Raw genomic sequence first — 26,477 nt, forward strand, 5'->3', positions numbered from 1 at the left:
TATATATATATATATATATATATATATATATATATATATATATATATATATATATATATATATATATTGCACAAACACAAAAGCAATTCAGTGGTTTTAGGCTTCAGCTGCTTTCAACTTATCAACACACAATTTAAAGATTAAGCACACACACAGCTCACCCTCAGACTCTAATCGACTGTGACAATCTGCTTCTATTGGTTGCATATTGCAGTTCCACCCAATTACAGCAAATCAACCAAATGCTGCAGATTCCCCTCTTCCCGAGTCCAAGACTTTACACTTGCACAACAACACAGATGAGCAAATAACAACGTGCTAAACAGCAGAAAAACGCACAAAGAATTCATAGAGTGCCTGGAAAACTAGAATTTACTCTGGAAGTGCTTTCCTTCAAATTTTCAAAACACACAGAATAACAGTTTAATTCGCCCAGTGGGATTCACGGTGTGTTGGCTGGTTTGGTTGGATTAAAACAAACACGGGCGTGATTACACTGTTGTCTGGTTTATTTAAATAAGGATGAACGCTGCCATCCGAAACTTGGTGCACACCAAGAGCCCTTAAGAGCGTATACAATGAGAGCGTTCAGTCCAGCACATACTGTAGCACTGTGCAATTTTGTATCTATAAATTACGCTTTTAAATCTTTAAATGACAGTGTGAACTCTAATGCCAATACAAGATTTTGAGTCCGATTTGAAAGTTAATGGGCTCACTTACTCATGAACAGGGTGCGAGTTATACATTGACGATGGTGGGGGTCAGGTTTTTCGATTATGTTCGGTAATATGCCTCAGTGAACCAAATTTATAAATATTTAATTCAATTACATCTGATTTATCAAACTTGTTATTATGTTTTCAGTGTTTTGATGGATATTGAGTGGTTCTCTATGATATTTGTGATATTAAACAACAGTTTGCAGTTTGCAAATTAACAGTTTGCTTTCCTGCACCTATTAATGGATGACCATGAAAGACTGTATGTAATTTTCATTTTACTGTTAAACTTCAATCTGTGAGCAAGAGTATAATAAGAGCAAGAAGAGCAAGAACATTATAATATACAAACTATGCATCTAGTTTTATGCACGCCTATTTTTCAAGAAATATCCTTTGTGAACACTTAATTTGCCACAGCCATATGACCCTGCAGCCCAAGACTGTGTATACTAAAGCTAAGCTAGGCTGAGCCTGGTCAGTACCTGGATGGGAGACCACATGGAAAAACTAGGTTGCTGTTGCAAGTGGTGTTAGTGAGGCCAGCAGGGGGCGATCAACCTGCTGTCTGTGTGAGTCCTAATGCCTCAGTATAGTAAAGGGGACACCATACTGTCAGTAAGCGTCGTCTTTCAGATGAGACGTTAAACAGAGGTCCTGACTCTTTATGGTCATTAAAAATCTCATGACACTTCACGTAAAAGATTAGGGGTGTAACCTCACTGTCCTGGCCAAACTCCCCCCATTGACCCTTACCCATCATGGCCTCCCAATCATCCCCAACTATTACATTGGCTGTATCACTGTCTCTCCACTCCTTCATCAGCTAGCGTGTGGTGAGCGCACTGGCGTCGTTTTCCTGTGGCTGCTGACGCATCATCCAAGTGGATGTTGCACACTGGTGGTGGTGTGGAGAGACCCCCTTTATGATTGTGAAGTGCTTTGAGTGATAATGCACTATATAAATACACATTACAGTCAGTTGGTGCTCCTAAATTTGCAGGCTGAATTCATATTTTTTGGCGCAAACATGCATTCACAGTTGTATGAACCATTAGGGTTGATCAAACGTATATTTAAGTTATCTGTTATTTTCAATCATTCATTTTCTTCCCGGCTTAGTCCCTTTATTAATCCGGGGTCGCCACGGCGGAATGAACCGCCAACTTATCCAGCACATTTTCACGCAGCGGATGCCCTTCCAGCCGCAACCTATCTCTTGGAAACATTCATACACACCCATTCACACTCATACACTTCAGAAAATGTAGCTTACCCAATTCACCTATAGCATATGTCTTTGGACTGTGGGGGAAACCGGAGCACCCGGAGGAAACCCACGCGAACGCAGGGAAAACATGCAAACTCCACACAGAAATGCCAACTGACATAGCCGAGGCTTGAACTAGTGACCACTACCTACTGCGCCACTGCGGCGTCTTTATTATTTTAATTTTTAATTTTATTAAAGATACAGATCAGAGGAACTATTTCTTAACTATTAAAGAGCAGACAATCCCTCAACCCCTCATTCATTTATTTTCCTTTGGTTTAGTCCCTTATTTATCAAGGGTTGCCACAGCGGATTAAACCACCAACTATTCCAGTATGTGTTTTACGCAGCAAATGCCCTTCCAGCTACAAACCAGCACTGGGAAACACCCATACACAATCTCACGCACAACGGGCAATTTTGTTTACCAATCTACTTTTTAAATTTTTTTTTCATTCATTTTTTTTTTTTACATTTGATATTTTCTTGTTCTCAACTATTTACTAACTATTAAAGGGCAGACCCCCATACATCTTGTTTTGATGATCTTCAGGGAGATCAAGTGTTAATTAGGGAGTCCAGACCCCCCCAAACCCCCCTGTAATTCACACCCTGCTCATGAATTTATGAAAACCGCATCTCACAAAGAAAATCCTAAATCTAGCATGCAAAATATTCTGGATCAGTTAGCTGACTTGACCCCACATGGGGTCAGATGTAGACCCCACGAGGTAGATGACTAGCTACAGCAGATGAGAAAGCAAATCATTGGCTAACTGGATATGATGTCTTAGTGCTCAACAGAAACATCTGTGATTGGCCAGAATGGTTATCGATGCACTCGTTTCACTGTTTATACGACCAAGAGCATATGAAAGCCACAATTTTTTTATTTGTTGTTTTTATGACCGCTTGGATAATGTCTACAAGATTCCCAACACAAGTTCATGATTCCCAACTTATTTCAGGGAATACAAGTTTCTCTGACTTTTCTGACATTTCCAATGTCAACTTTACAAATGTACATGTTTTAAAAATTATTTCATAACTATTGCACTTATGGAGAGTAATTTCTAGCTGATCTAATATTTTAGAATTGAGCATAACTAAAAAAATCTTACTGAACTTGCAGTAGGTAGTGCTGTCGGATTACAGCAAGAATTTCGCTGGGTCGCTGGTTCGAGCCTCGGCTCAGTTGGAGTTTCTGTGTAAAGCTTGCATGTTCTCCCTGCATTCGCGTGGGTTTCCTCCGGGTGCTCCGGTTTCCCCCACAGTCCAAAGACATGCGGTACTGGTGAATTGGGTAGGCTTAATTGTCCGTAGTGTATGAGTGTGTGTGTGTGAATGTGTGTGGACATTTCCCAGAGATGGGTTGCAGCTGGAAGGGCATCCGCTGTGTAAAAACTTGCTGGATAAGTTGGCGGTTCATTCCGCTGTGGCGACCCCGGATAAATAAAGGGACTAAGCCGACAAGAAAATGAATGAATGAATAACTTTGGATGTACAAATGTTTCTAATGAAAAGATGGCTGGTGTTAATGAAAAATCAGGTGAATGACACACAATAATGATGTTAAACATGTTAAACACACAGCACATGCTTATGATGATGACAACAGAAAAATGCAGCTGCATTATCAAGTTCATTTTCACATGCTCGTACAATGAACAAAAACTCAAGCAGCAACAAAGACCATTTAGTGTTCTCACATTTTGTTCTTTCTTTTCTGATACTTTGTCACCATGTCTTGTAAACTGCCAAAAATTAAACATACACAAAAATAAAGGAGAAAGGAGACAAAGAGTAAACAGCGGATTGATTTAAAAACTAAAATCTGGCAGGAAAATTGAAAAGCAAAAGAATTAAGACAATCCTCTATGTAAACAATAGTAGCATGCAGTGTTCATCCTGATCACCTACAGAGAGATGTTGCCATGTGAACAGTGACAGGATGCCAAACCTCATACCTGTTGATGAGGTCATCATCATCATCCGTCTCCATTTCGTCTTCCATAGCAGCCTGAAGGTCTCCAATCCTCTTAAAGGCCAACTTCAGATCCGCCTGTAAGCTCTGATTGGCTGCTTCCAGACTTTCGATATCCATCTCCTGTTAAAGGTCCAATCAATCAGTATTACGGAAAATCACCACAGTTTTTCTACATTACCTTACTAGAACTGGACATGGCTACTTAGGCAAGAACTACATCTATTTTCATGAACTATAAACAATATAGTGGAAATTTCTCTTTATTATAGATATTACAGCAAAAACAAGGGTCTACATCCAGTATCCAGCAGGTGGCGCTCTCTAACTCACCAGCTCGTGTTTTTTGCGACTGGCTTCTGCTTCTTTCTTTGACAGTTCAGTCATTTCCTCCTTTATATCCCGGATCTGCCTCTGCAATCGCTTGTTCTGATCCTTCTCCCGGTTTTCGCAGCCCACACGCTGGTCTCGTTCCTCCGTCATCTTCTCCAGGTTCTCCTTCAGCCGGGTTACAAGAGACTGGAGAGACGGAAAAGCCAAATATGAATGTTCATAACAAGACAGACTGGAACAGTACGGAAATTCACCAAATTTTTAGGGGCCACTAATGCCGTTCTTTTAGCCATAGATATATACAGTACACAGATGAAACATTGATAGATTTTTCTTTAAACGCCTATACTTAATCATACTCATTCGCATGCATGAATATCTCAAATCTATCTGCAAAAAGTAGATTATTTTCCTAAAAAAGGTTAGTTCACCCAAAAATGACCAATTAATTACCATCACGTTGCTTCAAACCACCAAGACCTTTGTTCGTTTTTGGAACACAAATGCTCGCTCGTCCTCAATAGACAGCAATGGTCCAGAAAAGTCCAGAAAAATACCAAACAACATCCTCCAAACAGTGTCCTAAGTTGTTAAATTGGAATATTATGAAGCTACTATAATAGCTTTGTGCCCACATGAAATAGTAATAACTTTATTCAATTCGTCGCCTCAGTGTCAGTATATTGTGCGCATTTAAGAGCACTGTACACTGATGCATACCAGGTACGTGCATTCACCTGTCATCCTCATCACCTGCCATCATAAGATTCATGCTAATGATAAAATAAATATTTTTTCAATGATTTGTGCTGTAAGTGCAATTTCTGTTCTGTCGCTTGTTATAGTCTGTCTGTAGCGTTCACCTCTTGAATCACTATACAATTTAAATTCTTCCTTGGCCCAATATGTACCTGCTATGTGTGTAGAAAGTATGCTGATATGATATATGAAACACAATGGGTAGTTGGCAAATATATCGGGTGCATATGCTTGTAAATCTGACCCTGAAAGAGTCTGTGCCTCACCAATCACAAACTTCAAGTCACTGATGTATACCCTCAGATGCCTGCATCTACCTGTGTCATCTTACATTACAGGTACTGTTGAAAAAAGTGTTTATTTTTGTGGTATACTTTCCTAATTTTTGTTGGTTAATGCATTTGCTAACATGAACAAACAATGAACAATACATTTATTAGATTGTTTATTCATCTTTGTTAACGTTAATAGAAATAATATTGGTTATAAGGTATAAAGGTTGACCTATGAATATTAATAAATTCTATACAAGAGTTGTTCATCTTAGTAAATACATGAACTAATGAAACCTCATTGTAAAGTGTGACCATTTTGTGTTGACTTTTCTTAACTGAATTAGTCAGGATCATTGGTGTCTATGGAGGATGAGAGAGCTCTCAGATTTCATAGATTTCTTAAATTTGTGTTCTGAAGACAAATGAATGATTGGAACTAGGGTTGGGCGACGTCGACCAATTTGGCATCATACGATGTCTAATGTAAAACATCACCATGGCGATGGCATTGTTGTCATAGGCAGCGGTAAATAAAATGATTTTTGAATTTATTATTATTAATAATTAATTAATTCATAACGAATTAATTATTTGTAGCCTACCGTTTCAACTACCAGGCCCGCATGGTCTTTGTTTTACCCATATACAAATCATAATTAAATAAATACACACAAATTACCACCTCTCAATCACTTTTTCCACGGGAATCTGGCATGAACAGGTGATCTTTAACGTTATAATGGCGTCCACAAGCTTGGTTGGTATAAAAAAAGGTCCACAACCAACAGAAACCTGCCAACAGTTTCTGAGATTTTTGCTAAATAACTAAGTACAAACGTGAAAGATTAAATCAGTGTACTGACGCTGTGACACTTTACCTAACAGATTCAAAAGACCAAGTAGTCATCAGATAGAGACAAAATTAATAAATCTCACGTTTACCAACTATAGTGAGACGCCATCCAGCGGTATATCTTTGATAAACAGTCTGACATGCACTGCTCTCTAGGGTTTTGTGCTTATAGCACCCACTGACTGCCTGGGGCTCAGACATGCACATATGCTAGAGTGGCGCGCATGACAGAGAGAAAGTGTGTGTGTGTTCGTTTTTAATGGTATATCGTGGACGAAGTGCTGTTCAGAAATGCTAGATGAAACGCCAGTGTGGACATGGATCATTTTTGTTCTCAAATGTCTTTTTAAAACTAAGCTATATTAGGGTAAACAGGGCCTAAGTGTGTATTTTTATGGGCGGGTTTGAGACGGGGGCGGGCGGCTCAGCATCTATCAGTGATGAACAATGGCACCGTCTATTGATCCAATCCTAATTGGAACAACATAAGGGTAAGAAATGAACATAACAACTTTCATTTTTGGGTGAACTAACCCTTTAATGGGACAGCACGGTGGCTCAGTGGTTAGCACTGTCGCCTAACAGCAAGAAGGTCACTGGTTCAAGTCCCGACTAGGCTAGTTGGCATTTCTGTTTGGAGTTTGCATCTTCTCCCCGTGTTGGTATGGGTTTTCTCTAGGTGCCCTGGTTTCCCCCAGAGTCCAACGACATGTGCTATAGGTGATTGAATAAACTAAATTGGTGTGTTTCCCAGTACTGAGTTGTGGCTGGAAGGCCATCCGCTGTGTAAACATATGCTGGAACAGTTGGCAGTTTATTCTGCTGTGGCCACTCCTGATAAATAAGGGACTAAGCAGGAGGAAAATGAATGAATGAATAACCCTTTAATGAACCCAACAGGACAATATGCGAAACAGCTGCATATAATTCCAATGGCAATGTTCAGGCTTGGCTAGTGTTCATTTCATGCCTCACCTCCAGGCGTTTGGTCTGGGTCCGCTCATATTCCAGTTTGGTCTCCAGTTCACGGATTTTGGCTTCCTGGCGGCTGACCAGTGATTTCTCCACCATAGACTGTTCCTGAAATTCAAGCTGCGACTGCAGAGAGTGAAGCTAAAACCCAAAAGAATAAACACACACGGAGGTCATCTGATGCTCTCACTGCATGAGCCCGAATCATCCTATATATGATGAATGATGGAATAGGGGAGGATATTTAACCCTTGATTACTGTTCAGATTGTCTACCCTTTTGTTATGTTGGTGGCTGTTTTTGCTCATTGACTTCCATTCCAATGGCATTTTTTGCCATGACAGCGTACAATCATGCATTCTTGATTGTTGGTTGATTTCTGGCTTTTAAATGGAGTTCTATAGTTAATATGTAACTATGCTGATTTTGATATTCTCAGACATATCAAGATAAGTGCACAAAAGGTCTCTCTCAAACAAACATACACACACAAGCACACTATACTGAAGAAAATAAGCTTTTTTATGCACTGCAATTGATGATCAAGAGCAAAAATTCAACATTTGTCCTCCTCCCAACACAGACCAAACAAACCAGCAACAATCAAGAATACATGATTATATGGTGTCATGGCTTTGCAATAAAAAAATGTGATTATAATAGAAGTCAATTGGGCAAAAACAGCCACCAACATAACAAAAGGGTAGTCAATTTGCCTAGAGTGTATTGAACTTTTTAAAGCATTTTCCCAAAATATGTGTCAAAATAAAATGTCACCAAAGATCATTCTATTTTCTGAAACACAGAGAAAGTTGTAGCCAAATCAAGACTCAAGATCACCCTAGAGCTGAGATGGAAAAAGTACACAAATCCTTTACTCAAGTAGATGTTAAAAACAACTCTGATAAAAGTTAAAGTACTGACTACACTTCTGTACTCAAGTAAAAGTGAAGAAGTACGACCTTAAAAATGTACTTCCGTAAAAAGTACTCATTACTACTACACATTTTAGTTTTACTAGGTAGGTAAATATCTGGTCTCCCACATTTGACTGTTTTAGTACCAAATGTACAAATCTTTACGACCCCTCCGCCCCCCACACACTTTTTTTCACGGTATTAGATTGAAAGATCAGAGAAATCTCGTGCAGTGTGATGATCATAAGTGGACCAAAGACTGATTACCTTTTATTTTTACCTTCTATTTGTTAACTGGAATGTGTCTCTCTTGTTTACCTGTGATCTGATTGAGCAAAATGTGTCTTATATCTAGGGCCAGACGAAATCCGTGGAGGTTTTTTGATATTTCTGCGGAGAATTTGATAAAAATCTGTGGATTTCTGCGGAATTATTTTAGGAATATTATAACTAAAATCTTAATATGCGAAATAAAAAAGAACACCTTTTTAATGTTCATGTAATGTTTAAATAAAGCAAATCCAATCAGATCTACTTTATTCGGTAAACAATTCAGGTCTCTCATATATCTAATAAAGACAGAAAATATTACTGTACAAACTGCATTGTACATAAATCAGATGAACATTTTTATATTACTCAATATTACTGTAATTAATTATAAGTAAATTAGATTTAATTAGAATTATAAGTAAATATAGATTTATACACATTTACTCAAGTAAATAAACAGAATCAATGATGGGCTAAAAATCTGCAGAATTCTGCGCGGGAAGATTCCATGTGGGCCTACTTATAACCGAGTAAACAGGGTAACATCAGTCATGTTAAATTCACCGTCTCCCTCTGTAGTCACCCTTGACTTTCTCATATCAATCGTCATAAACTAGCCTTCTTACGGCGCTTGATAGCCTTTGTTGAAAAAGCCGTGCACTGCAGCACGCAGGCGCAAAAAATAGACCAACTGCATTAAAAAGGCACTAAAATTGCGCAATGACCGGCAATAATTTAAATTGCGCCACCAAACACATGAAAATATAATTAACGAGACCAATTTAACAATGTAAGGAGTTGAAAGTACAGACTATTGTGTAAAAATGTAAGGAGTAAAAGTAAAAAGTTGTCAGAAAAATAATTAGTGAAGTAAAGTACTGATACCAGAAAAATCTACTTAAGTACAGTAACAAAGTATTTGTACTTGGTCACTTCCCATCGCTGCCCCTGAGTGAATGATAACATCCTCAACAGCACTCAAGGGTTAATTTTACTCACTAAAAACTCCAGCATAAATCAGTATGGGTTTTTCTAGGATGGTTAATTCTAGTAAGAGCAGTGTTCGCTTTTTATTGGATTTATAGAGGTTTTTCGTACCTTGTCCTGGATCTCTTGTTTTTCCTTCATGGCCTCCTCCACCTGAGTCTGCAGGTCACTGATTTGTGCCAGATCTCTCGTAGACTAAACACACACACAGAAACATAACATATGGAGTTAATTGCAACTCTTAATTGTGCTGCAATTTCTGTGTGCTTTTAATTATTAAATTATAAAAAATTATTATTTAATTGTGAAAATGACCAAAAACAGAAAAACGGCAATGTACAAAACAAATATGGCCTACAAAGAGTCATTGCAATAGATTTAAAAAAGAAAAAACTTTGTGTTTTAGGGCAAATTTAATGTTATGTATCAATTAAAAATATATATTTTTAAATGATTTTCTTATTAAAGTCTTTTCCATTCTCCAAAACTTAAATCTTTAATCTCTAATCTTTAGTCCTTTATTTATTTGAACAAAAATCTTTTTAAGATTACGTCTTTAAATAGTGAGTTAAAAACAGATTTTCTTGCTTTTTAATAAATGTTCAAACAAGCAGAATTGATTTAAAATAGAAGGATTTTTTTTTACATTTCTTTACTGTGACTTTAGACCAGTTAATCATAAAAAAATATTTAGTTAGTTGACGTCTTGTCGTCATTCATCTTCATAACTCAAAATGATGTCTCTTTAGAGGACTTGGATTAAGCCACTCGATTTATAAGGATTTATTTATTTTTTAATCTCTATTTGAACATTATTCATTAACAAGTTATGCCTAGTTCAGACTGCGTGATTATAGCCCCGATTTTGGCTCGCCGACAGGTTTTGAGAAATCGCAGACAAATGCCTGAAATCACAGGCAAATCGCTGCTCGTGCACGTGAGTGACAATCACACAGTATGAACTATCAAAGACGCGATCTGAGAGAATCGCCGATGAGTCGCCGATGCCTGCGAGATATTTGGCGTGCTAAATATCTGGAGCTGTCAGCGATTCCAATCATGTCGTGTGAATTGAGTTTTGACTGAAAATAACATCATCGATCGCCTACAGCCAATGAGAGAGCAGCATTCACTTGCGTGTGCGTGTGTGTATACCTGCTGCAGGCCAGCGGGAGGCTGGGGGAAAAGTTAAAAGCGCTCTTTTTCGGTTTATTTGGACCCACGAAAGGGAGGAAAAACTAGTGGAGGTTTGACAGGACTCAGCAGCACCTGTGTCTGTTTGACGTTTAATACAGAAAGAAATTAGTTTATTATCAAAGTTGAGGAGAAATGGCTAATTTGCTTTAAACCCAGGTGAGCAAATATGTACATTTTCTACCCCATTAAAGGCTTCTTTCTCATTATGTAGTTAATAACAAAAAATAGCCTACTCTACGTGTTTTTGGCTGTGAGACGTAGTTTGGACGGCGATTCTTCCAATAGTAAAGTCATGCAATGTGAAAGTCCCTGTCGGCGATCCATCTTGCAGTGTAAACAAAGCAGCGACGAAACGCTAGCCCATATAGTCATGCAGTGTGAAAACATCTGTGACATGACTACTTTGAAAATCATGCAGTCTGAACTCGGCATTATTGTATAATGATGGTTTGTTCTGTAGGCAGTCGAAAACAAATATTGCTTAAAGGGGCTAATAATATTGACCTTAAAATGGTTTTAAAAAATGAAAAACTGCTTTTAATCTAACTGAAATAAAACAAATAAGACTTTCTCCAGAAGAAAAAATATTATGGAAAATACTGTGAAAATCTCCTTGCTACTAAACCTCATTTGGGAAATATATTGGAAAAAAACTCACAGGAGGGCGAATAATTTTGACTTCAACTGTATATAAAAGTGAACAGTGTGTGAATTGACCTGAGCCACTGCAGCTTTGTGTTTCTTCATGAGTTCGTTCATGTCCTCCTGATCCTCCTCGAAGCGAGACTGCAGGTCATTCTTCTCTCTCTGCAGACGACTGAGCTGCTCCTCCAGCTGAAAGAGACACAACAGACCGCTTGAGTGAGCTACTTTCTGACATGTTTCCAGGATGACGAAACCTTCTGCAACCTGGCCATCTTGGCATCAGGATGATTTCAGCTTATACTTTTCTAGCTTATACCATAATACCATTCACAGATGATGTGACAAAACATACCAAAATACTGCAAAGATAAGACAAACTTGTGACTAAATGTTGCACAGGTTAGTGTATACTGCATGAACTGTTTTTGTTTTTTTCTGCTTTGTGTTTTTGACTGTTTGGCGCCATCTTGTGACTAAATATTGCACAGGTTAGTATATACTCCTTTAGTTGTTTTAGTTTTTGTCCGCTCTGCGTTTTGACTGTTTGGCGCCATCTTGTCACTGAATAATGTGCAGGTTAGTGTATGCTCCATCAGCTGTTTTTTTCTGTTCGCTTTGTGTTGTTGACTGTTTGGCGCCATCTTGTGACTGAATAATGCACAGGTTAGTGTGCAGGTTAGTGTATACTCCATCAGCTGTTTTTGTTTTTTTCAGCTTTGCGTTTTTGACTGTTTGGTGCCATCTTGTGACTAAATATTGCACAGGTTAGTATACACTCTTTTAGCTGTTTTAGTTTTTGTCCGCTTTGTGTTTTTGACTATTTGGCGCCATCTTGTGACTGAATAATGTGCAGGTTAGTGTATACTCCATCAGCTGTTTTTTTCTGTTCGCTTTGTGTTTTTGACTGTTTAGCACCATCTTGTGACTGAATAATGCACAGGTTAGTGTGCAGGTTAGTGTATACTCCATCAGCTGTTTTTTTTTCTGTTTGCTTTGCGTTTTTGACTGTTTGGCGCCATCTTGTGACTAAATAATGTGCAGGTTAGTGTATATTCCATCAGCTGTTTTTTTTCTGTTTGCTTTGCGTTTTTGACTGTTTGGCGCCATCTTGTGACTAAATAATGTGCAGGTTAGTGTATATTCCATCAGCTGTTTTTTTTCTGTTTGCTTTGTGTTTTTAACTGTTTGGCGCCATCTTGTGGCTGAATAATGCGCAGGTTAGTGTATATTCCATCAGCTGTTTTTGTTTCTCTTCGCTTTGCGTTTTTGACTGTTTGGCGCCATCTTGTGACTGAATAATGCACAGGTTAGTGTATACTCCATCAGCTGTTTTTGTTTCTCTTTAGTTTGTGTTTTTGACTTTTTGGTGCCATCTTGTAAATAAATATTGCGCAGGTTAGTATACACTCCTTTAGCTGTTTTTGTTTTGTCTGCTTTGCATTTTTGGCTGTTTGGTGCCATTGTGTGACTAAATAATGCGCAGGTTATTGTATACTCTATCAGCTGTTTTCATTTCTGTCCACTTTGCTTTTAGTTAAAGAAGTAATGAACCATTATGGCTCAGAACAATGTTTTGTGTCTAATTGTTATGTTTTGTAGCAAGTAGCTGTGTAATAAGCAGGATAAAGTACATCCAGGATGGTTGTTTTTACAGAATAAAGCTCTTCAGTCTTATAGACAACAGTACTCTGCTTCATGTTGGGCTGCCGATAAACCTGTCAGGCTTTATTCTCTGATAACAACCTCTGGTATGTACTTTATCCCCAAGATATCTGTTAGTTGCACTTTTTTATTTGTCTTGATTTTCATTCATCTCTTTAAACCTTTCAGAACAGGATGACCAATAAAAATGTTATAAAACAACAGGACAATTCCCAAAATACAGGCTTGTAGCAGCACTGCAGTGCTTTAACAGCTTTGTTTCTGCCACTTTAGAGTAAGAGCCAGAGTGGGACTAAAACACTGTCATTACACACAGTAATTGCATATTCCTGCCTGAAGCAATGACGAGAAGATTATACCCTTAAACTTTACTATTTGACATCCTCTCCTCTTCCTGATAAATAAATAAATCAAACGCACACTCCCAACTGATCTACTAGATTCTGAGTAATGTATAATCCTAAATGTACGGTGGCCGAGAGAGCTCAAATCGCTGCAAATTAAAAAAAAAAAAAAAACCTTGGCAAATTAAGAAATCGAATTGACAGCATATTGAAAATTCTCAAAATGCAAACACAATTAGAAAATGCACTGTAAATCCTCCCAACACATGCACATTAAGAAGCATGCTGCAAATATCACGGACCACAATGGAAATGTTTCAAGAGAATGTTTATTTGATTACACAATTCGTTTGTCTTTTGCATATTAGTCAAAATCAGGCCACTGTATAAAAGAGAGGAAGTTTGTTGTCGAATGTATTAATGATCAAGAAGAGTAAGTCTGTTTTCATTTTATCTCAGGGAGGTGACAATAACAGCCAAACATATTTGATGTTTAAAAGGTTAGGCCGAGCTGGATGTGGACCAATGAGATTTCACTATGGGTGGAGCCAGAAGCAGCAGAAATAAATATCAAGCTGCTGTCAGAACTTGTTGTCAGCTGTCACAGTCACAGTCGGTTAAAAAAACGCAGATTAACATGGAAGAGACAGGATTTAGTGCTTTATCGTGTCATGCTTGGTTAGGATACCATGATTCAGGGATCCTTTATCTGACTGGTTTTTCCATCAGCCTGAGCAGGAATATGACTGAGCTCCTGATTTTTTTTTTATTTCAAGCATTTTGAATGAGTCAAGTAAAAATATTTATTCTGCTCAGTTTGAGTAATAAAAAAAGTTTTGTGCAAACAAAAACTATATTTCTCCTCACAAAAGCTCTGAAGTATTTGGTAAAAACATATTTTAAAGGAAAAAGTGATAATTTTCTCATCTATAATGATTCTCCAGTGAACTAATGCTATTTTATTCCTATTTTCTTTTAAATATATTTTAAGAGAAGGTTTTAGTTTTCATTTTTATATTTTCTGTTTTTATTTTATGATATGATAAAAAAAAAAAATATATATATATATATATATATAGTTGTCTGCCATTTTATTAGTGTTTTTTAAAGATGTTTAGTTTTAGGTATTTTAGTACTTTATTTTACAGAACAGGGTTAAAACTTTTATGAAAAAGACAAAAAAAAAAACAATAAAACTACATTCATTACGACTGTCATGACACATGAACTGTGAAAGTGTCAATTTGCAACATAACTTTTTTTTGAAGCCCTCAGCCTTTTAACCAATTACACATACCTGTGTTTCTGTTGATTTGATGAATTCAGTAACCAATCAGAGGCCTTTAGTTTAGTTGAGTTTTAAGTGTGCGCGTTTACTGGCTGAATTCTGAACGCTTGCAAAATCTCTAAACTAACTTCCTGATGCAGGTAAAAGATGTATTTTGCAGCTTCAGTGATGATAATGGTAGGTTTTTTTTTTGTGTAACTTGTACTTGACCTGTTTCAAAGTAGAGCAGAATTCGACTCACAGACATCTTTGCTTTGGAGATGTCGTCCATCTGGATATGAAGGTCTTCGATTTCCAGCTCCATGGACTTTCGTGCTTTAACTGCAGCAGCACAGGCAAACTCTGACTCCTCCAACTAAACCACACAGAACACAAAAACACATCAACCATCTATGAATCCATTAAGGCACAATCATTGTTTTGCATTTTTCTGCATCAATATGCCCAATAGGCATGCAATATCAATGCAGCCTAAAGAACCGTACACAAATCCACAACAGGCTTGTATACAGGTCCAAAGGAAGAAAACAAAAAATAAATACCAATAAAAACTAAATAAAAATAATCATAATAGTAATAATAGTTATTATTATTATTATTATTATTATTATTATTATTAATAATAATATTATAAATTTTTGTTTTTTTTTATTTTATTCGAATTTGTTTATAATAACGGTGTGTATTTGTGTAAATAAATATATACAGTTGAAGTCAAAATTATTCACCCACCTGTGAATTATTATTTTTTTTTTATATTTCCCAAATGATGTTTAACAGAGTAAGGATTTTTCACAGTATTTCCTATTATATTTTATCTTCAGGAGACACTCTTGTTTGTTTTATTTCAGCTAGAATAAAAGTAGTTTATTGGTAGCCCCTTTTTTAAGCAATATTTTCAGGGGTCGCGAGACAATGAAGGGTGAGGGGTGGGGGTCACCTGGTGATTTGCAAAAATCTGTTTATTTTTATTAAACCATAAGATTATCCATTATCTAATAACCATATTTTATCCATAACCCACTGAAGAGAAAAAAATGTTGTATATAGTTACTATATACTATATAGTTACTATAGTAGCTTATAGTTACTAGTTCTATTGGCTTGCGACCCCTGGTGTAATTAAATTATTTTAAAGACATAGCAATAGCGTCAGATGGAGCAGATTGATTTTATAACAACAGGATAAACTTTCTGGCATATTTATAGCACTTGCATACATAAAAAAAAATTAAACAAAGAATGGACTTGGGTCTATTGGTGTGTGTGTGTGCACCATTGTGTGCAAGGTTGTTGTATTTATAACCACCTCAGAGGACATTGAGGTTCACGAGTCACTGGCATTGTTAATTTGGGGGTCGCTCAAAAACCCCTGGTCTAGAACAAACCATCATTATGCAATGACTTGTCTAATTAACCTAATTAGTAAAGCCTTTAAATGTCACTTTTAGCTGAATACTAGTGTCTTGAAAAATATCTAGTCAAATATTCTGTACTGTCATCTTGGCAAAGATAAATCAGTTATTAGAAATGAGTTTATAAAGCTATTATGTTTAGAAATGTGTTGAAAGTCTTCTTTGCGTTAAACAGAACTTCTGAAAAAAAATATACAGGAGGCTAATAATTAATAAACTGTATATAGTCATTGTGATTTTTGCTGTACCTTATTTTTGAGCGTGGCAATCTCCCTTTTGCTGGGCACGTTACTCTTCATGTGGTCCAACATGATCTGAGCGTCAGCTAGAAGAACTTTTGTGCGCTTCAGATCCTTCCTGAGCCGCTTCTCGGTTTCTACATCCTTCTGGCCAACCTGTCAAATAGTGCAGTGTTTGAGTATGGAGAGAAGTGTTGTGTGTGTGTGTGTGGTGTGTGTAATTCACATGATGTGTTGTGTTAGTACATTACCTGTTCTTGTGCAGTCATCAGTTTGGACTCCAGATCTCTCTTGTCTCTCAGAACTCTCTGTTTATCAGCATATTCCTCTTCTAACTGCACTTCCATCTGCTTCAGCTGCAAATTAAAGAAAGATGTTAGGAAATATGAATGTCTTCGATTATGGGTAGCTGACAAATAGACAGTACAGTTTTTAAAGAAAAATATGATGTAATTATGTAGTTTGAAGTCTGATGTTTAAAAAAAAGGGATCACTAACTTGATACAACAGGCTCGTTTTCTTTAATAATGCCACTAATATATACATCCTCCACGTCTTCCATTTCTGTTTAGTTCAATTATGACTTTAGTCGGATTAAGGTAATCAAAAATCCCTGTTTGGAGCTTATGCAGGCCTACAGTGCAAAACTCATGTTTAACTGAATGAACAGTTAGTAAACACAAGCACATCTTATTGAACATCATTTATCTTCATCACCAATTATCATAGTAGAACAGTTTCTCAAGCAGTTTGTGATGCATTTTGGAAACAGGAGACTAGCCCCTATTCTAATGCACCACCTGGCTTGAGAAAGCTGTTCTCAAAGACTTACTTTTAGTCATTATTTGGGTAGCACACATATTCTGAATGCCTTCGGTAGAATTCAAATGAGCTATTTTTATCTAGATTAATGTAGATTAATTCCAAGAAACAGTGAGATTAATCTAGATTTTAAAAAATTAATCTATTCCCACCTATAATATATATATTCAGATTCAGTTTGTTCACCTTCTTACTGCAGGACAGTCGGATCTCCTCCACTTCCTCGTCTTTACTGTCCAGCTCTTTAGAGTGTGTTTGTCTCAATCTCTCCATCTCCATTTCCAATCGAAGCTTAGCCTAATTCACAGACAAACACACATATATTGGTATTATTCTCTGCAGGCTTCTTATAGTTAATTAAACTAAACAGCAAGACTAGTAAAGCTAAAATAGGTTTGCTGATTAAAAAAAAAAAAGAATTAAATAAGAAAAAAAAAATTTTTGTCTAGTTTGAACAACTTCCAAAGATACTTTACACTCAGTTCGCTAACAAAATATTTAGACTCAAATCAAATGCTTAGCATCTAATTATTCACATACCTGTACAATAACCTTACAATAAGCAGGATAATGTAGATTGTGAAAAATGGCTGTGATTTTAACTGGACAAATTTGCTACCGTAAAAATCTGTAAACAGTTGAACAGAAAGTAGTCTTAGTAAACACAGTGATAACTGTACATTGACTTTTCCAGAATTCCCCATACATGACACTTAACTTGTATCTTTTTTGACATTACTGTGGTTCTTTTTTGTCTCTATTTGATCAGTGATGTGCATTGGAGTTTTATGTTTATCTAATGTTGATAAGTAATAATTACTGAATTATATAGTACATCAAAACAATGGTGTATTAACACAACAAATTAATGAAGTGTGGTAGTTTACCATTAAAATTTGTACATTTATTTTATGGTTTCTGCCATATTTTTAGCTGTAAAATTCTGGCAACCACAGCTGCTGTTCGTTTTTTTCTAAATTGTATGTTTTTTTTTTTAATACAGTGTACATACATACTGATTGGTGTCACATTTCAATCAAGACTCCTCCCCTTTGTTGTGGTAAAACGAGAATTGTAATTTTTTTTTAATCTCGTACCTGTTCCAGCATCTGAATGCTTCCAGCCTGTTCGTCAAGCTCCTCCTCCTGATCTTTGACCTTTGCCTCCAGGTCACGCAGCTGCTTCTTGACCTTTGCGTGAGAAGCTTCGTCTTTTGACTCCTGCGAGGAAAGATCCTGGAGCTCTGATTCCAGCTGTTCAACCTTCAGACTGACCGTACACAGCTCCGTGTCCTTCTCCTGATTTCAAAACCACAGGTTTTCCATTAGCTGATGCTTTACTTTAGAGCAAGCTCAAAGCTGAAGAAAAGAGCTTTGCTTAAAGAGCAGGTCATATTTTAAAGTGTCTTAATATAATATGTTGGAGTGGCTTACAATAGGCTCGCATGCATCTAAGGTCAGAAAAACTTTAAAAGTTGTTTAAACACACTGCAAAAAATGCTTTTCTTACCTAGATTTTTTGTCTTGTTTCTAGTCCAAATATCTAAAAATTCTTAAATCAAGAAACATTTTCTAGGCAAGCAAAATACATTGTCTTGTTTTCAGAAATAATATGCCAATATTAAGAGAGTTTTTCCTTGAAACAAGCAAAATAATCTGCCAATGGGGTAAGCAAATTAATCTTGTTTTTCCTTTTGACATAAGATTATTTTGCTCACCCCATTGGCAGATTATTTAGCTTGTTTTAAGGGAAAACTCAATTAATTTTGGCATATTATATCTTAAAACAAGACAGTATGTTTTGCTTGTCTAGACAATTCTTCTTGATTTAAGAGTTTTTAGATATTTGGACTAGAAATAAGACAAAAAATCTAAGTAAGAAAAGCATTTTTTGCAGTGCACAGTTGTATAGGCAGCCTCTAATAGTAGACATTTATTTTTGTTGTTGTTGTTTTTGGGGGTTTCATCTTTTATTTGGATAGGATAGTGGAGGACAGACAGGAAAGCATTGGGAGCAGAGAGGGGGGAAGGATGGGCAAAGGACCTTAAGCCGGGAATCGAACTCAGGTCGCCCTGAGCACTATTGTGCTATGTGTCGGCGCACTTAACCACTAGGCTATTTACACTGACTTATAATTTTTTTTTTTTTTAAGGGGTGTAAACATTTATTACATTTATAAATATAATAGAATTTAGAGATTCTGTAAATTAAACTGCACAACCACAAGAAATAACGACAATGAAAACTATGGGAGTCAACTCCATAACATAAATGATTGACTATTTTATTTGACATTTTTGCATTTATGAGTAAAAGCTTCATTATCGATGTGACATCTCTCCGTTATGGATGTGACTGATGTGAATAAAATTTTTCGAAAACACTGACAGAGAAATTTTTGAGTATTTTTAAAGCACTGTAACAATTTTTCCATGGCAAGGTTAACATTTGCATGGCATTGCTCCTTTTCTTTATCTAGCATGCACCATTTTACACTTGTTTACATTAACAGACAGCTGTATTACAAAATGCAAATAAGACTTTTTTTTTTCCTCTGAAGACCCATTTGATCTGCTCTTTAAATACACGAGGGAAAGAGATCAGCGCTCATTCTCACCTGCAACTGCTGCTTGATTGTGAACATCTCACTGGTCAGCATATCTCTCTCTCTGGACAGTTTCTCTCGCTGGTTCCTCTCTTTCTGTAGTTCCTCTTGAACCTGGCTCTTGTCCACGTCAAACCTATCAGAAAATGCAGAAGATAGACAAGCAGTGAGGCATAGTCGATAGTCTGCTCATATCTACAATCAAACAGAATTTCAGGCAGAAGAGCAAACACTTCCTCTTCTGCTTCTAATTTTGTGTGGATATTCAGGTCACAAATGTGTATGCGTGCTGCTATCTGAAGATGAATGGAGTTGAAGAACCCGTGAAGTGTTTGATGTTTGACGTAATCTCAACTAAAAATGAAGAGAGGGTGGGATGTAGAGTAGCTCCTCCTCTTTTTAAGAAGCAACCAAAAGTGTTTTGTTTTTCTCACAGGTCTGCCAGTGAGTAGTTTTGAAGGTCTTGAAGGGGGCGGGGCATGTCAAATACTTGAGAGCATTTGATTGGTCAGAAGAGTTGATAAGAAATTATGAGGTGACATAAAAAATAAACAGATCCATTTAGACGGAAGTGACAAACTGCAAGCTTTACATGTTTATGTCAGTTTTATATCTCCTAAATGCACATTTTGTCACTGTTTTGGAGCACACCAATGTATAGATGTCCTTAAATAACAGACTGAAACTAACATCTAAAATCTTTTTATTTGAATTTAATGGGACCTTTCAGCGAGTTTTGAGTAATCTGAGCTCATTTGACGTTTTCTGTTCCTATTCAGGTGTCAAAACGAAGTCTGCACAAAGTCGTTCATGAATTGTTATGAATAATACACTTGTGCTTCATTATTATGAAATAAATTTGTGTTTGAATAATTGTTTTTAAGTTCAATAACTGTTAAACTGTTCGAAAAATGAATCAAATCAAATCAAATTGCTGTATTTGTAGTGCGCCATGGTGGCTCAGTGGTTAACACTGTCGCCTCAAATGCAAGAAGGTCACTGGTTCGAGTCCCAGTTGGACCAGTTGTCATTTCTCTGTGCAGTTTGCATGTACTCCCCATGTTGGTGTAAGTTTCCTCCGGATGCTCCAGTTTCCCCGACTGTCCAAAGACATGCACTATAGGTGAATTGAATAAACTAAATTGGCCATAGTGTATGTGTGTGGGTGTGTGGGTGTTTCCCAGTACTGGGTTGCAGCTAGAAGGGCATCCACTGTGTAAAACATATGACGGAGTAGTTATCTGTTGTTGCCATTGTGGCATCCTCTGAAATATAGTCTAAGCCAAAGGAAAATGAATGAATGAATGAATGAATGAATGAATGAATGTTGTGTTTGTTGAGTTTAGTTTTAGGCTCTAGGTCTGGTCTGCTGTGGTTTATTTCAGTGAAAGGATGCTTTCGCACCTAGACTTTTGTTTCGGAACCTGGCACGTTTCCCCCTTTAGTGTGGTTTGTTTGGCATATGTGAATCCACATCCGCACAAAAACAATCAGTACGAGATCTCCTGAATGAGGTGGTCTCAGCTTGATTAAAACAAACTCTGAAGCAGATCGATTGTAGTGAGAAAGCAATATGATCCAACGAACTAATGAACCAGGCTATATCACAGTGAATAATGGATATGTTATAGGCATATGTTCATGCCAAATACAAAAGTGAAAGTATGCTGAAGCACGCTGAGCTATTATTAAGAGATTTTTATCCATTAGGAAAATGGACTGATCTGCAGTATTGGTTTATCTACTATCTCTCTCTATAATGTAAAGCCTATAATGCATAATTCTAACCAAGGCTAGAATCTTAACTCTGGATTATATTTGGTGACGATTCCTGTGGAGTCACCATTCAAAATTAAAGCGTAGCTTTTCGCGTATAATGTCTTATTGCTCATTGTCATAAATTGAAAAAAGGACACATGACAGTTGAGCGGGACTATAATATAAACCATGGAACTCTTTGACCCGTTTTAGTTATATTGGTTAATTTAGAAACATTGCAGTGTAAAAGCGAACCAAGTGCAACACTGTAGCAATTGTAATCCCTGTTTCAAAACAAAACAATCGGTTTACAGATGTGAAAGCACCCTGAAATCAGGCATATTTGACCCTGGACCACAAAAAGTTGCATAGGTATATTTGTCAGACTAGATATATTTTATGGATCAAAATAATAGATTTTTCTTTTAAGCCAAAAATCATTATTATATTAAGTAAAGATCATGTTCTATGAAGACATTAAGTGAATTTCCACTGTAAATATATCAAAACTCAGTCTTGGACAACATTAAAGGTAATTTTCTCTGTATTTAGATTTTTTTTTAACCCTCCAGATTTCAAGTAGTTTTATCTCGACAAAATGTTGTGCTTTTAAAGTATACAACAATGGAAACCATGTTTATTCAGCTTTGGTGTGATGTATTAATCTCATACAAAAGTGAACCATGCTCACATTTGGCACAATTCATCCACATGAAATGGAGAGGGGAAAAAGCAGTCTATGGGAAATTATTATTATATTAAACAGTTCTGCAATAAACTAACTAAATAATACGATCGTAAACACACAGTATAACAATCATTCATTCATTTATTAATTTTCTTGTCGGCTTAGTCCCTTTATTAATCCGGGGTCGCCACAGCGAAATGAACCGCCAACTTATCCAGCAAGTTTTTACGCAGCGGATGCCCTTCCAGCCGCAACCCATCTCTGGGAAACATCCACACACACAAACACACACACACTCATGCACTTCGGACAATTTAGCCTACCCAATTCACCTGTACCGCATGTCTTTGGGCTGTGGGGGAAACCGGAGCACCCGGAGGAAACCGACGCGAAGGCACGGAGAACATGCAAACTCGCCACAGAAACGCCAACTGAGCCGAGGTTCGAACCAGCGACCTTCTTGCTGTGAGGCGACAGCACTACCTACTGCCACTGCCTCGCCCATATAACAATCATATGGTAAATAAATACCCCAAAGAATCACAAAGATACAAATAACAAAACAATAAACACATAGCAAAAATAAACCAACAGCTTAGAACTAAAACAAAACAAACAAACACAAAAGTTCAGATGGTAAACAACAGCTTAAACAACAAACAAAAGAGTATAAACACAATAAACAAACAGCTTAAATGACACATTAAAAAAACATCAAACAATGACCGAATGGCTTTAACTAAACAACAAACAAATAATCAGACAGTAAACAAAATCCCAATCGACTAAATAATAGCCAAAAGACAAAGGATTATAAACAACTGAAAGTCAAACAATGGACAATAATCAAACAGCAAATGAACAGCTTCAACTAAGTATTAAACAAACCAGGCAGAACCAGAGAGTAAACAATTAATTGTTTATAATAAATCACTGTATGATTAAACAATGAATAGACAAAAACACCAAACCATCAACAAACACAGCCTATCTATTTTTAAAATAATCACCTAAACAATCAAACAGTAAACCAATGGTCCAAACAACCACACAGTAAACAATAATCAAGCCAGAAATCTCTATAATCAGACCCCAGCAGGTGACCAGCCAGCAGACCGAAGACTGATGTGTGTGTGTGTGTGCATCTGTGTGTATGTGTCTTTGTCTGTGTGTATGTGTGATTGGCTCTTACTTTCTCTGCTTCCTCTCCAGCTCATGGTTGCGTCCCTCTTGATTTTCCAGGTGCAGTTTGGTGTCCTGCAGTTCAGCTGCCAGTCGCTGGCATTTCTTCTTTAACTGCTGGACTGATCGCTGGGACTCCTCCTGGTCAGCCTGCAAGTCTGCTAACTATGGAAAAAGAAAGAGAAAGAGAGACAGGGTAAGAGAAAGACAGTAAAGAGTATATAAAGGCCTGCTGAATTTAAAGAGTTATGGGTGTGAATTTAGATGCATTTCTTCTTCTTTTTTTATTGGATTATTGTCAAAACAAGGTACATTGCATTACAAGTATTTAATAGCAAAGGTTTTTTTTATCTTTACAACGGAACACAAATAATAAACATTTGTGGAAAAAATAAAGATGAAAATTAAAGAATATACAAAGATAAAATGAGCAGAAATCATACATTAATAAAAATATAAGGAAAGAAAATGTTTTAAAATGTTTTAAAAATAAATAAATGAGGAAACAAAGACTTAAAAAAATTATTAAATAAATAAATAAATAAGGAAAGAAAACAAAACATTAGAAAATAAATAAATAAACAAATAAATAAATAAATAAATAAATAAGGCAACGCAGCACCACAAGAGGTAATGCTGTCGCCTCACGGCAAGAAGGTTGCTGGTTTGAGCCTCGGCTGGGTCAGTTGGCATTTCTGTGTGAAGTTTGCATGTTCTCCCTGCGTTCGTGTGGGTTTCCTCCGGGTGCTCCGGTTTCCCCCACAGTCCAAAGACATGCACTATTGGTGAATTGGGTAGGCTAAATTATCCATAGTGTATGAGTGTGTATAGATGTTTCCCAAAGATGGGTTGCAGCTGGAAGGGCATCAGCTAAGTAAAAACATATGCTGGATAAGTTGGCAGTTCATTTCACTGTGGCGACCCCAGATTGATAAAGGGACTAAGTCAAAAAGAAAATGAATGAATGATAAATAAATAAGGAAATAAACTAAAACAGAAAATAAATAAAGAAAGAAGGAAAGAAAACAAAAAACATAAAAATATAAATAAATAAATAAGGGGAAAAAAACATTAGTATTAGAAAATATTTAAGAAAGAAAGGAGTAAAGAAATCAAAATTATTAATAAATATATTAATTAATTAATAAAATAAAATAAAATAAAATAAAATAAAATAAAATAAAATAAAATAAAATAAAATAAAATAAAATAAAATAAAATAAAGCTTATAGGGGTGGGTGTGGGGGTGATGGTTGGAGAAGTACATTTATCTCAGTAGAGGTTATTAAAGGATCCCAAGTTTTGTAAAGAGAAAAGTTATTTTTCCTGCTCTTAGAAACAGCATTACATCACTAAGCGCGCGTGTGTGTTTGTGTGTTTGTGTGTTTGTGTGTGTGTGTGTGTGTGTGTGTGTGTGTGTGTGTGTGTGTGTGTGTGTGTGTGTGTGTGTGTGTGTGTGTGTGTGTGTCTGTGTGTGTGTCTGTGTGTGTGTCTGTGTGTGTGTCTGTGTGTGTTGTGCTTTACTAACTTTTCTCTCTAGGTGTCTCTTGTTCTGTTGTTCTGTCTCCAGCTTGTCATCCATCTCCTGCTGGAGTTTCTTCTTTGTGAATTCTGTGTCTCTGATGGCGCGTTCATATTTCAGCCTCCATTCACCTCCTGACAAACACAGAGTTTCCAAAGTTGGATTGTTTTGTTGAGCTTGTTTTTAGTATGTTAAGAAGTTTCGAACCCCTGAAAGCCGTCAACACTCCTTTATAAAAAAGTGCAATACTATCAAAATGTACAATAGACTATGGATTAACTGCTCATCTACTTTAAGTCTAGTCCACTAATATAGTCTGCTTGGAGGAGTGAATAAAAACAAGTGAGTGATTTTTAGCACTGAGTGCACCAGAACCTGCCACAATGCTATTTGTTAGCATAATATTTTTTTAATCACAGTCCCTCCCCTACTGTCCAAAGCCACGCCTCCTGAAACACAAACCGGCACATTAAAGATGACAGTAGACAACCCATTAGATCATTAGGTCATTCGCCAGTTAGAAAACTTCATAACATTTTATAATACTACAATTCTTAAAGAAAAACTGTATTTTATTTAGCACGTTTACAGTTGTGTAGCAGCAAAACTTGTCATAATGTGCAATATTTCATGCATGCAAGGATTGCTGGTCTCACTCTCTCATGCACGTTGTCCTAAAGCAACTAATGTATGCTTAGTGGTTGGCCAGTGGGGTGCAGCAATTACACTTATTACAAAGCCATACTTTAATGCTATTTCAGATTGAATATTCAGAGTAGCGGTAAACAATATAGGGAGCACGTCACAGGTTGCCATTTAAAAATGAACCAATGTGAATATAAAAGCGACTTCAGCTCAGTAAAAGCAGGCTAGGTGGAATAGCGATATTTACAAATGTTTTGTTGTTAAACTAAATAAAAATCGACATTATCGATGCTGTAAAAGGTCATTTATAAAACTGAAAATAGTCACATCAATATGTCGCCAGAAGATTTCAGTGGCTGAACAACACTTCCGTGCATATAACCCATTCGTAAACCTACACAATCTACATCAGCTTTGCGTGACTAAAATACTTATAAAACAGAACATTCATTTATTCATTTTCTTTTCGGCTAAGTCTCTTTATTTATCTGGGGTCGCCACAGCGGAATGAACCGCCAACTTATCCAGCATATGTTTTATGCATGGAATGCCCTGCCAGCTGCAACCCATCACTGGGGAACATCAAACATCTTAAATTTTTCATATGAGACCAAAATAGTGCTCCCTGATTTTGTTTTGATTGTCTACAGAACAAACCATCAGTATACAATAACTTGCCCTTACTTGGCTTTTTAACGTAATGAATCCTTTAAATGTCACTCTAAGCTGAATATTAGTGTCTTGAAAAATATCTATTCAAATATTATGTAGTGTCATCATGGCAAAGATTTAAAAATATTTCAAATGAGATTATGTTTATAGAAATGTGGAAAAAAAACAGAAACTGGGGAAAATATACAGGGGGGCTTATAATTCAGGTGGGCTAATAATTCTTAATTCAGACTTAAACTGTACATATTTTTTTTTACCAGAATCATCATCTCCATCGTCCATCTCTCCATTGAGGTCTGAGGCTCGGAGAAGTCTGGCCTCCATGATCTCCATCTCCATGGACTCTGTTTGTTTCTTCAGAGCGTCAAACTTCACCTGTGTTTCAGGGAAAAAAAAGACAACAGGTGTGTTTTACAGCAACCCACTCATAACCACAGCCTCCTTA

General features: G+C 36.7%; 1 protein-coding gene across 20 annotated transcripts in view; it reads right to left on the bottom strand.

Annotated features, from left to right (window-relative positions):
* myo18aa (myosin XVIIIAa) overlaps positions 1 to 26,477 on the bottom strand; it is a 122,287-nt gene that overhangs the window by 8,720 nt on the left and 87,090 nt on the right. For 12 of the 20 annotated variants that reach the window (XM_073915086.1, XM_068223999.2, XM_073915079.1 and 9 more), the window contains 15 exons: positions 26,290 to 26,407; positions 24,722 to 24,849; positions 23,204 to 23,358; positions 19,578 to 19,701; positions 18,058 to 18,258; positions 17,147 to 17,257; positions 16,390 to 16,494; positions 16,148 to 16,294; positions 14,726 to 14,839; positions 11,263 to 11,379; positions 9,460 to 9,543; positions 7,175 to 7,312; positions 4,313 to 4,498; positions 3,963 to 4,102; positions 3,705 to 3,749 (listed from right to left, as the gene is read on the bottom strand). In XM_073915086.1, the coding sequence (XP_073771187.1) occupies positions 3,705 to 3,749; positions 3,963 to 4,102; positions 4,313 to 4,498; positions 7,175 to 7,312; positions 9,460 to 9,543; positions 11,263 to 11,379; positions 14,726 to 14,839; positions 16,148 to 16,294; positions 16,390 to 16,494; positions 17,147 to 17,257; positions 18,058 to 18,258; positions 19,578 to 19,701; positions 23,204 to 23,358; positions 24,722 to 24,849; positions 26,290 to 26,407 (1,913 nt within the window). The remainder of the gene's footprint in view (positions 1 to 3,704; positions 3,750 to 3,962; positions 4,103 to 4,312; positions 4,499 to 7,174; positions 7,313 to 9,459; positions 9,544 to 11,262; positions 11,380 to 14,725; positions 14,840 to 16,147; positions 16,295 to 16,389; positions 16,495 to 17,146; positions 17,258 to 18,057; positions 18,259 to 19,577; positions 19,702 to 23,203; positions 23,359 to 24,721; positions 24,850 to 26,289; positions 26,408 to 26,477) is intronic. The other 8 variants (XM_073915088.1, XM_073915081.1, XM_073915085.1 and 5 more) reach the window with 1 other exon arrangement.

Source organism: Danio rerio, chromosome 10, assembly GCF_049306965.1.
Source record: "Danio rerio strain Tuebingen ecotype United States chromosome 10, GRCz12tu, whole genome shotgun sequence".
Taxonomy (NCBI): Eukaryota; Metazoa; Chordata; class Actinopteri; order Cypriniformes; family Danionidae; genus Danio; species Danio rerio.